The sequence below is a fragment of the Chaetodon auriga genome, chromosome 18, assembly GCF_051107435.1.
Source record: "Chaetodon auriga isolate fChaAug3 chromosome 18, fChaAug3.hap1, whole genome shotgun sequence".
Lineage (NCBI taxonomy): Eukaryota > Metazoa > Chordata > Actinopteri > Chaetodontiformes > Chaetodontidae > Chaetodon > Chaetodon auriga.
This window is the reverse complement of record NC_135091.1, coordinates 23,475,632-23,488,037: the sequence shown is the minus strand read 5'-3', so window position 1 is coordinate 23,488,037 and position 12,406 is coordinate 23,475,632. Positions and strand designations below refer to the sequence as shown.

The 12,406-nt window shown below is 43.8% G+C and overlaps 1 protein-coding gene across 4 annotated transcripts in view; it reads right to left on the bottom strand.

Annotated features, from left to right (window-relative positions):
• LOC143336335 (leucine-rich repeat and fibronectin type-III domain-containing protein 2-like) overlaps positions 1 to 12,406 on the bottom strand; it is a 288,477-nt gene that overhangs the window by 104,181 nt on the left and 171,890 nt on the right. For 3 of the 4 annotated variants that reach the window (XM_076756427.1, XM_076756428.1, XM_076756429.1), the window contains one exon: positions 10,963 to 12,227. The exons of the other annotated variant lie outside the window; for it this stretch is intronic. In XM_076756427.1, the coding sequence (XP_076612542.1) occupies positions 11,249 to 12,227 (979 nt within the window). In that variant the 3' untranslated portion in view covers positions 10,963 to 11,248. Of the gene's footprint in view, positions 1 to 10,962; positions 12,228 to 12,406 lie in introns of those variants that run through there. 4 annotated transcript variants of the gene reach the window in all.

The window sequence follows — 12,406 nt, the reverse complement described above, 5'->3', positions numbered from 1 at the left end:
AAGAGCTCTTCATAACAGTTGGTTCCATGTCTGTAGACCCTTTTGCTGCTGAATTATTAGCCTTCAAACATGCACTGAGATCAAACTTCAAAGGTCAGTGTTTCAAAGCAGGAGCCATGTAGAATCTTCATACTACCTTAATGTGGGCAACATTCGGCTCACGTCCAGCTCACTTGGTGTGTTAACTTTGCCATATTTCAGCCAAAACTGGCCCAAATACGTTTAACAAAAGTGGGCCACCTGTGCTACCTTATATGTGGGCCACTTTAGGCTCACGTCTAGATCACCTGGTGTTAACGTTGCCATATTTCAGCAAAAACTGGCCCAAATATGTTTAACAAAGGTGGGCCACGTGTGCTGAACAATATGTGGACCAGCTTTGGTTCACTTACAGAGTGACCATTGTCTATTCTGCCACATATTTGCCAAAGGTGGGCCATATTTGTTTTGTGATATTTGGGCCAAATGTAGCATTTACTACATGGGCCAGTTTAGGTTCACATCTGTTTTGTCCGGGCCAGAAGAATGCCTACAGTGCTGCATTGTTGCCTGAAGTGGCCCACTTCCGTATGCTATCTGGGTGGTAATCAGTGGCAGCTGGTGAATTTTTGTCTTGGCGGGGCGCACTTAATTTACCAAAACCAAAAAGCGGAGTTGGCAACGCCGGACCACAAGAATTAATGTATATTATGTTTACAAATAGACAGTTAAATGCAGGTGAATGTTACCAGTTTGGCTCCAGATAAGATATAATTGGTACACACAAACCCTTAAAATCTCCTTTTCCATCATTAAACAAACCAAGAATGTATAAATATATTTTTTACTTCAAAAGTAAAAAGAGAAACAATTCATTTTCACAGCTTCCAAGAGTACCAAGTGCTTCTTCTGTCCAGCTAATTGTTTGGAACAACATATTTATATTTAAATACTCAAATAAAAAAAAGAAAAAAAAACAGCAAATACATACAAATGAAACCAACAAACACTGGACGTTTTGTTTAAAAAAACAATCAAACCATCAGGCTTAAAGCCCAAAGTGCTGTTAGCTAACATTTATATTAACAACCTTAAATGACAATGAAAACACAGCAAATCCTCATATTTAAGACTATCAAAGCAACAAAAAGTTGTCACTTTGTCTAAAGAAAATAACTGAAACCATTAGGCTTTAAGCCAAAAGTGCTTGATCACACTTGGTCAGTTCCCTTGGTTTGGAAAAGCAGGCAAGGGAAGCAAAATAAAACACCAGCCTCACTGCATCCAGTTAGCCAAGACGTCTTCTCATACCAGCTCCGTGAAAAAGAGCGAGTATATCTCCTCCCTCTGTCTTCGGACTGCTGTCTAATTAAGACGTCCGGCAGGTCAGGTCTGAGCTCCTTCGCTCTCAGTTTCTCCTCTTGAACGGCGTTGTTTTCAGTGACTTCACTGAATTTTCTCTCTTCAGTTTCTCCTTTTTCGACTAGCTAATGATCTTGTTTGCTAATTACTCCAGCACTCTGCGCTCAATGTCACTCGCTTGGCAGTTTAAATTACAGGCGCGGGTGAACAAACCGCTCGCTCTCTGCTGCCACCCCATGGCCAGTGGTGTGTATAGCGATCAGAGGGAGAGCGGGGCGCAGTCAGCCTGTGCCCCGCTGTTTCGTATCTCTTGTATTGAAGAGGAACGAACTGCGCATGTCAAAGTTATGACGGGAGTCAATGGGGAAAGATGTGTGCGCCCCGTGGCCGGATGTATGTCAGGTATTAGTAACTGTAGACAACGTAGAACATTTCTAATCTGACTATTTAGTGCAGATTTTACATTTTAGTAACTCACTTCAAACTATATTATGCATTTTGCCTTTTTAAAACATAGAATATACTTGTAAAAGTCATTTTAAAAAACGTTTTATTAAAGGTATTAAAGCTGTGTGATTCTACATGATGTGAGACAGAGGGGGCGGCGCCCTAGCGCCCCCTATCGGCCAGCCGCCCCTGGTGGTAATATGATGTTATATCGGGTAAATACAATACAAGAGATATGCATAAGTCATCTACCAATCATCATTTATAAAACAAGGAGAAATGGAAATTAGCTTTACATGTCGTGTTGACCCATGGATGTAATCAACAAAGGAGGTCACCTCGGCATCCTTGGCCAGAAACACACCTTCAAAAAATCCATTAGTTCTAAAAGAACCAAAATAGGGGTTAAACTTACAAAGGTTACATCTATGGCACTCTAAAATTTAAGTGGACAATAATTTTACACACCTTGAAGAGATAAAGCTTGTGGTTCCCATCTACTGCAACAGCCAACATGGAGGGTGTGCATGCAGGGCACTGAAAGTGAAACAGCTTCTCAACCTCAAATTTTGCATAAGACCATTCCAGGAATGATTTCTGCATGGTGTCTCCACATATGTTACCACTCTGATAGGAAAAGGAAAACAAAATAGGCCATGACACCATATAAATACATCTTAAACTCCTTCATTGTAGTAGACAATTGCTTCAGTGATGTACTCACCAAAGATTTTAGTGTGCTGTTCAAGCATGCGGGGGGGGGGGGGTAATGGTGAAGTAATTTGTTTGGGTTGTTTCAGCCCGAAACAAGCACCATTACTTCAACAAAGTGACCTGCAAAAATATTGGGGAAGAAAACCCACCTGTGGATGAACCCCGTTTCCGCCCCTCCCCTGTTCTACACCTTTTTGGGAGAGGGTTCCCTTCCTCATCCTCCTCGACCCAAACTAATTTCTCTGAGCCCGTTTTCGACACTCCTGCAGTTTGTTTATGTTGACCCTCCTTAAAATAAACATCATGGGACATGCCAGTGTTACCCAATACACATTATCACCTACCGTTAAAAAAGACAGCTCTGGATCACAAATTCTAAGGAGATATCTTGAAAGCATTAGCTACTTTGCATTCATCCAAGAGCACATTAGCAAGAAATCAGGTGTCGTCGTCTTCAATTGGACCCATTGTGCTTCACAGCGTTGTGGTTTAGACCAGACGCCTGTACGTGCTCCAGGTTTTTAAAGATTTTGAGATCTTGCAAAAGATTGAGAGATCTCGCAGTCAACTGCGAGAACGCCGTTTCGCTTGGCGGAGGTGGTAATGATAAGAATAACTAGACAATTACCCTGCGGGAAATTTTGAAAGGGCCACGGGGTCTACTGCCCGACCGTGTACATATACATTACATTATATGCCCATTATGTCTCTCTGTGTGTGAGGGAGCATGAGAGAGAAGTGCTCACAGAGGTACTGAGCCTCAGAGGTTGCCACAGCAACTTGAGAGGCCCTCCCAATCATACTCTATGAGACACAGCTGCGCACGCACACACACGCACACTCTAAGCACTCAGGCACACATTCACTCAGAGAGAGAAAAAGAGACAGAGACAGACATGGCCGGGCTTAGAGGCTGCTAATTCGAATTCTGTAAGTCTCACACATTTTTCCAGCACATTGTGAGAGAGAGGACAAGTTTGTCTACAACTGTGGAAAAAATCATGCGTCTAGAGCCTAAATTGTGGCCGGGAGGAGCGTGGAAAGACAACAAATCTGGAGTTAAAAAAAGGCTATCTGCCACTCTGAGTACTTACGCCGTGTTCCCACCAAACGCGATGAAAGCGATTTAATCGCGCGTCAAATGAAATCGCATCGCGCTACACGCTCCAGTTTTGATGCTGGTCCAATATGCAAAAAAACACCTTGTCGCGGCATCGCGTCGCGCGACGAGCCCGCCCAAACAACAACATTTCTTCCGCCATTTCATTCTCTCGTTGACCATGGCTGAGATAACCACCATCACTAACCACCATAGTCCATACACCTCGCTCACGCTCACCCAGGCCTGGTCTGTCTTGTTCCTGACCCTGTAGAGGGGACAGGAACTGTCATACAGCTCTGGGTGAGCGGTGACGGCAACAATTAGCTGCTCCTCCATTGTTTCTGGCAGTTTGGTTTGCGCCTGGGAACACCAGGACGTCCGTACGTCACCACGTCGATGACGATCTCAACGCTGATAGGCTGTCGCGGCGCGTCTTCATGCGAATTCGCCGCAAAAGTTCAATTATTTCAGCTCGAGCGATGAAGCGATGGCGCGATGGCGCGACGCGATGGGAGCGATTTTCGCGGCCAACGCATCCATCGTGCCGCACGATCGCGTCCAGCAGATCGCCCGGCGCGATGACGCCTCAAATCGCATCTTTGCATTGACTTAGTATGTAATCTTGTCGCACGATCTTGCGGCATCGCGTTTGGTGGGAACACGGGGTAAGACTCAGAGGTTGTCACAGCAACTTGAGCTGGTTGCCATTGACGACAGACGCACGTTTTGATATAACATTTGCGTGGGTGCTCCCAAAACTGTAGGAAGAGTAGCGAATCGAAAATCACACGGAAGAGGAAGAATAACTGGACAATTTCCCTGCGGGAAATTTTGAAAGGGCCACGGGGTCTACTGCCCGACCGTGTACATATACATTACATTATATGCCCATTATGTCTCTCTGTGTGTGAGGGAGCATGAGAGAGAAGTGCTCACAGAGGTACTGAGCCTCAGAGGTTGCCACAGCAACTTGAGAGGCCCTCCCAATCATGCTCTATGAGACACAGCTGCGCACGCACACACACGCCCCCTCTCAGCACTCAGGCACACTTGCACTCAGAGAGAGAAAAAGAGACAGAGACAGATGTGGCCGGGCTTAGAGGCTGCTAATTCAAATTCTGTAAGTCTCACACATTTTTCCAGCACATTGTGAGAGAGAGGACAAGTTTGTCTACAACTGTGGAAAAAATCATGCCTGTAGTGTGTAAACTGTGGCCGGGAGGAGCCTGGAAAGACAGAAAATCTGGAGTTAAAAAAAGGCTCTCTGCCACTCTGAGCACTTAGGCTCAGAGGTTGTCATGGCAACTTAAGCTAGTTGCCATTGACGACAGGGGCAGACAGACAGGGGCAGACAGAAACGCGGAGAAAAGGAGCCATTTTCTGCCTCTGCACTCCTCTCACATTTGGGCTTCTCCTGAGAGAACGGTAGCTCCTATCAGAAAAACAAAGACACCGTGAGTGCCTTGACGACTTCCTGAACGATTTGGTGTAATTTTGTGTTTCTACAGCAAATATTGTGGACACAGTCGCGAGTTGAAAACGGAGCTCCTTTCTGCTTCTCTCCGAAAATCTTTGTATTGGAGTGAATGGGGAGCTGAGACAGACGTGGCCGAGCTTAGAGGCTGCTAACTCTAATTCTGTAAGTCTCACAGATTTTTCGAGCACATTGTGAGAGAGAGGACAAGTTTGTCTACAACTGTGGAAAAAAATCATGCCTGTAGAGTGTAAACTGTGGCCGGGAGGAGCGTGGAAAGAGCAAAAATCTAGGTGTTTTTTTCGGCTCTCTCCAACTCTAGCGATGATGTCAAACAATTAATACTAGTGACATTATGACATTATACACAAGGAGCCAGTGTTGGGAAAGTTCACTGTCTACATGAACTACTTCACAGTTCAGTTCACAAATTTCAAAATGAAGTAGTTCAGTTCATAATTCATAATTCAACATTTTCAACTAAGTTCACCGTTGTACAAATGAATTAATTCATAGTTATTTTTTTCCATATGTTGCTGTGAGCTATTATTTTTCAAAATGATTGACACAGTCTATAGAACCACAGACAGCAATTATTTGATCAGTTTTAACACTGTAACTACGCGTCAGATTTCATCTTCATATTCAAGTTTGAAGTCTTATCCAACCATGATTTACAGTAGCATTGAGGGGAAAACATTTCCCCATTGCAGCTTTAAATGCCGCTGTCCATTCAGTCCACACTATTAACAGCTGCAGCTTTCACCCCATGTGACGCACGCGGCGGCGGTGTCAATTAAATAATTAATTTTTATTTGATCAGTTTTACCACTGTAACTATGCGTCAGATTTCATCTTCATCTTCACGTTTGAATTTTTATCCAACCATGATTTACAGTAACATTTAGGGGACAACATGTCCTCATTGCTTCTTTAAATGCTGCTGTCCATTCAGTTCACATTACTAACAGCTGCAGCTTTCACCCCATGTGACGCACGCGGCGGTGCCACGCTGTAAATTAATTAAGTAATACGTATTTAACAGCCATTAGCTATTGAACGAAGTTAACCGGACAGAGCGCGCCGTTCACAGACACCAGAATGAACGACTTCATAGTAACTTGCATCAGCGCGGCCAATTCACGTTCGTCTAAAATATGAACGCCTTCACGAACTATCGTTCTATGAACGCGTTCAGGCACAATACTGACCTTGTCATAAAACTCGCTGAAATGATCATACGACGCCTCCTTGTTGCTCTGTCGGCTCCGTGCTGCTGTCGTATTCTGTTTTCATGACGCACGCGGCGGTGCCACGCTGATTGCTGGTGTTGAGAAATAGGGTGTGTTTATCGCTACACATTAAGGCCCGTTTACGCTGTGGTTTTGCCGGCTTCTCGCCTGACAGGTGCTATAGAAATCTGGCACGCTATTGAACGAAGTTAAACTGAAACAGCGCGCCGTTCACAGACACCAGAATGAACGAGTTCATAATAACGTGCATCAGCGCGTTCAATTCACGTTCGTCTAAAATAACGACTTCACGAAGTATCGTACAGTGAACGACCACACACACACACACACACACACACACACACACACACACACACACTCAAACAGGTGCACAGGCACGCGCGCGCGAGCTCAGCGGAACAGTCAGACACACAGGCATTCAGACGGAGAAACACAGCGATTTGCTGGCCCTGCGCTGGTCTCACATTTGGGCTGATTCTGACAAAACGGTAGCTCCTATCAGAAAAACACACCGACCATCATCGCTCTAAGGACTTCCTGAACAATTCGGCGTTAGTTCGGCGTTTCTACACCAAATATTTCGTCGACACTTGCGAGTTAAAAACAGGAGTCCGGTCCGCTTGTCTCAGAAAATCTTTGTTTTGGAGTTAATGGGGAGAAGAGACAGACGTGGCCGCACTTCGACGCTGCTAATTCAACTTCGGTAAATCTCTCACATTTTTCAAGCACATTGTGAGAGACAGAACACATGTGTCTACAACTGTGGAAAAAATCATGCGTGTAGAGTGTAAACTGCGGCTGGGAGGAGTGTGAAGAGAGCCAAAATCTGAAAGGTTTTTCGTCTCTCTCCCACTCTAACAGATGACGTCACCCGCTCTAGCTGCAACGATCGATGCCATACACACTCATGGGACGGTTGAAAAACAGCATAAAACTTAAAAAATGATATCTCGGAAACTATGACAAATACCTACACGATGTTTACAACATTTAAAGTAGCACTTGTTGTGACCCATTTAAAGGTTGAATGAAATTTGTAGCTCAAATTATGAAGGAGTAGTTAGAGTTCAAAGAGGGCTGGGTTTGAGCTTTTCCAAACGGCTCTCTCATTGACTGCCATTCAAAAAATATTGTGGATAAAAATTAATTATTGAAAAAGTACAAACGATATCACAAAGTGGAATTGTGGAAATATTTTGCGAGGTAAGGGGAACATTAAAAAAAATTACTTGAGGTTTCTGGCAAGAATTATGAACGAGTTAAAAATGTTGGACCATTACTGATTTTTCACGGTGCCACGCCGATTGCTGGAGTTGAGAAATAGGGTGTGTTTATCGCTACACATTAAGGCCCGTTTACGCTGTGGTTTTGCCAACTTCTCGCCTGACAGGCGCTATAGAAATCTGGCACGCTATTGAACGAAGTTAAACTGAAACAGCGCGCCGTTCACAGACACCAGAATGAACGAGTTCATAATAACGTGCATCAGCGCGTTCAATTCACGTTTGTCTAAAATATGAACGACTTCACGAAGTATCGTACAGTGAACGACCATACACACGTTGGAGCTAGAGCGGGTGATGTCATCGGTAGAGTGGGAGAGAGCCAAAAAACCTTCCAGATTTTTGCGCTTTCCACGCTCCTCCCAGCCACAATTTACACTCTACACGCATGATTTTTTCCACAGTTGTAGACAAATTTGTTCAATGTGCTCAAAAAGTCCGAGAGACTTACCGAATTTGAATTAGCAGCCTCTAAGTGCGGCCACGTCTGTCTCTGATCCTCTTTGACTCCAATACAAAGATTTTCTGAGAGAAGCAGAACGGACCCCTGTTTTTAACTCGCAAGTGTCTACAAAATATTTTCTGTAGAAACACCGAAATCACACTAAATCGTTCCGGAAGTCCTTACGGCGATGACAGTCTGTGTTTTTTTCTGATAGGATCTACCATTTTCAGTGCTTCCCCTAGAATTTTTTTCAGGCCCGGTGGCACCCACCGAAAACACCCTAAACAGACGAGACGCGTGGGATGGTGTATTAGCGCCTTTGGATTAAGTCAGGTGGCACAGCAAGCAGTCTGCAGTTCTGCAATTTTTATATTTGCATTCATTCATTTATCGGGGCCGGCAGTCGGAACGGGGTCACCCTTTGGATCGGGGCCGGCAGCCAGACTGGGGTCCTCGAACAGCCCCCCTCTCCACTGCAATCTGTCCCCTTTCTTCTGTCTCACCTGCCCCTGCCTCTGTTACGCTCCCTTCATCTATTTTCCTTGGCTCCGGAGTCTGGCAGTAAAACTTCTTTATATTAAGTTGTCTGTCGTCCACGATATTTTTTCTTTTCTTCGGTGGCGCCATAGTTGGCTAGCTACAAACCTTAAACATCCCATAAGATATGCCCGCGCTCTCAGCAGCGGTACTCGCATAGTTACAAGGCAACGAAACACAGAGGCGCTCCTAAATGTAAATGATTATTGATTTATGAATGAATGGATAGGTGTCAGCATAAGCCCAAATGTGAGAGCAGTGCAGAGGCAGAAAATCGCTCTTTTTCTCCACATTTCTGTCTGCCTCAGCCTGGGGGGGGCCTACCGTCAATGGCAACCACTTCAAGTTGCCGTGGGGACCTCTGAGCCTCAGTACGTCTTACAAGTAGTAATTGTTTGAAATCTCTGAAGAATCTCATCATAATCTACACACTCCGGCAGTAGCCCCCATGGCCCTTTCAAAATTTTGCTCTTCCACGGCACTTTTGTTTTGTGAGTTTCATACTGCTCTTATAGGAAATGCTCTGACATCACATGGCTGTCTCAAGAGAATTTTATCTTTGTAACAAAAACAATAGATTTGACCACATTTTTTAAAGCTCCAGGTATGAAATGTGTACAGTTCCAGTATAATAATCTACATCTCTTCTCCTACTGTAGAGTTCATCTGCCACACATATTGCAACTGAAATATGGTTGAAAAAATCCCATACACAAAGACACTGTACCACATGCACTCATATCAATATTATAACAAAAACATGGGGGAAGGGACAGCATGTGTGTATACACTGAAGTGTGAAGTGAACTAAACTGTCTCACGGATCAGCTTGGCATGAATACCTGACAATAAAAGCAAACAACAACATGTTGAACAGAACTTTCTGGACAATCAACTCATCAAAAAGATTAATTATTAGTTTTATTTATCGAACTCCTATTAAACCCATATGTTGAATAACCAACTGGAGGAATCTTATGACCTTACGACCAATGTATCTGGAGAACGTGGAGGAACATAGTCAACAAATTTGATGTCAACCATTTGAAAAAAGCGTATTTGTACAAAATGACTGAAAGCACAATCTCAAAACAAACTGTGTAAGATGTAGGTATCTTACAAAATGTGTAGACATAATGAGAGCTATTCACTTGGCTAATTTTTGCTACTTCCCCAAAAACGTGTAGAATGCATAAGGGGAATTTCTGGTTTTACTCAACTTGGGAAGGAAGCAGGGCAAGAGAGAGGGGTATGTTGTGGTTGTTGACACTGTGGCTCTATGGTTTGCACCTTTACAATAATTTTCCAAAAGGATGTCCCAATTTGGTTAATGTTTTATTGTGATTACTTACTAACTTAAAACAACATATTTCATGTCTTGCTGAATGCTGAAAGATGGTTGATGGACTGGTTAACTCACATAAAGATGGCCTATACTGATTCAGAGTCAGTATGCTGTGGCAGATGAAGTGACACGGAGACAAAGCTACAGCACAGACTGACTCAAGTAATTAAAATAGTCCTTGACAGGCTATACGGTTACATAATTACTATTTCTTCCAGCCTGATAGTAAATGTGGTAGGGGGTTGGGAACTTTTGGTTTAAATAATCTGTATAACATATTGCTTCGTTTCCAACCTGCCTGATGGTCTAGCTTCTCTTTCTTGCCCTGTTGGCCTTGGTTATAGTGATGTGGCAGCATTTCTCAAGAATGACTTTGGTGAGCAGAGTGTTATTGAAAGAAAGAGGGCTACACTCAAACAATAAGATTCAAGATGAAATGATCCAGAATGAACCTGTAAAAATACTCTGATTTTGTCATTGCATCCAGTATCACGATGAATGTATGGTTAGTTTCAGTGAACTAGGAAGAAATGTTTGGTTTTGGGACATTATTGGATGCTATAACCAAAAAGGAGTGCATGTTCAAAAAATTGATTTGAAATTATTAACAATAAAACCCATAAAAAATATTTATTTTTCTTCTGGACCTAACAAAACAAATTTACACAAACTAAAAAGGTGTATATTATCTTGGAACATCCAACCTATTGCAACAGTTTTCTAAAGTGAACTGAGTCTTCACATACAGTACACCAGTATTTTAGGAGATGATGGGTTTATAATAATAAATAAAATGTCACACAACTTATCAAATCTTAATGAATCAAAGGATCACCTCTATATATGTATATATGCACCATTCAATCAGAGAAAGTTAAACTGCATCAGTAGGAAATTGATTTTTTACTGGTCACACTTTACTCTTGTGTCAAGAAGACCAATAATGGATCATTTGTGTTTGACGAGCAAAAAATATAAAACTTCAATTTCATTACATGCTTAAAATTTTTACAGTATAATAACAGTCCATGGGCATGACCCAATATTTTGTAACAGACAGCACTTTTAGCCGCAAATTTGATCCATATCTGTACAATGTGTGAGGCAAAACAATCCAAAACTCCAAAAGAGTTTGTATTGGCTATGATAGTGAAAACCCCCCATCTTGTCTCACTTTAGTCTGAGCAGTGGAGTGGAAGGGATGAAAATAAATGTTTTCCATGTAGGACAAATGCTCTTAGAACAGCAGGTCTGTCTTGGCCGTCTATTTGGGCCATGTTTGACAGTACGATGGTCCTCCATCTTTCCTAGACAGTACTCTCCATCACCCAGTCAGCACTGTCTGTTGTCCCATTACTCCCTTCTGTGTCCCCCTCCTCCTCCTCAGACTGCAGCAGCTTGCAATTTACAGACAGGCTCCTCTTAGTCCAGATATTGCTGATCTTTTGTGGTTTGTTGCACAGCTGAGTGGCTCTAACACCTGTTACATCTCCTATGTCGAAGGACTGGCTCCTTTTTGGCTTGGAGTCCAGAGGAAGCTTGAGGAGCCGGCTGAGGCTGGAGTCCAGTGTTTGACCCAGCAGTGGCTCTCTGTCTGTTTGGAGTTTTGCTGCCATCATTGCATTTCTATTGGAGGCCCCCAGGTCACAGTTCTGCGCCCCTTGCAACTCCAGTGAGGTGAAGGCCCCGAGGAGGTGGTCTAAGTTCAACTGGGGCTTGGAGGGAGTTGACCTCCAAATGTTGGCAAGTGTGCTGTTGGGGCTGTATGAGCCCCTGGCCATAGAGCCTGAGGAGGAGGAAGAAGAGGTGAGGCTGCTCTGGAGAGAGCCGCACTTCAACTCTACCACCTCATCCTGCAGAGTCATTTTGGCCTTGACCATTGGCTCAAGCTGAAGCCGAGACTGAGACTGGGGCATAAGAAGTCCATTTTGTCCGAGTCGTCCCCCATTGGTCTGACAGTATGTGTCACTGACAGTGGCCAGCTTTCCCACTGGGGGTTCAGTATCTGCAGCTTTGTAGTGCACCATGAGGATGATGATAAACACAAGCAGAGTGGCCACGACAATCCCCCCCACCACCAGGATCATGGTGCCTCCCAGCAGCGGGCTGGGCAGAGGCTGGCACTGAGTGTTGTCATCCTCGGTGAAGAATTGGGCGCAACCGACAACATTAGTGGCCATGAGTGTGGTGGCAGTGTCATCCCAGGTGGCCAACACACACAGATCGTAGTGGGTCCCCGAAACCAGATTTGTCACCGAGAAAGCTTTGCTTGAGGCTGGGATCATCCTTAACAAAGACAGGAAAAACAATTAATACCTGCATATCAATTATTGCATAAGATGAAGAGGTCTTCTGCAATAGCCTGGGCTGATATATTTTTTAAAGATACAGAGGCATCTGTTAACACCTAGAGGAGTGACACAGTAAATGCTGTTAATTACCTCATCAGCATCAGCTGATCTGTC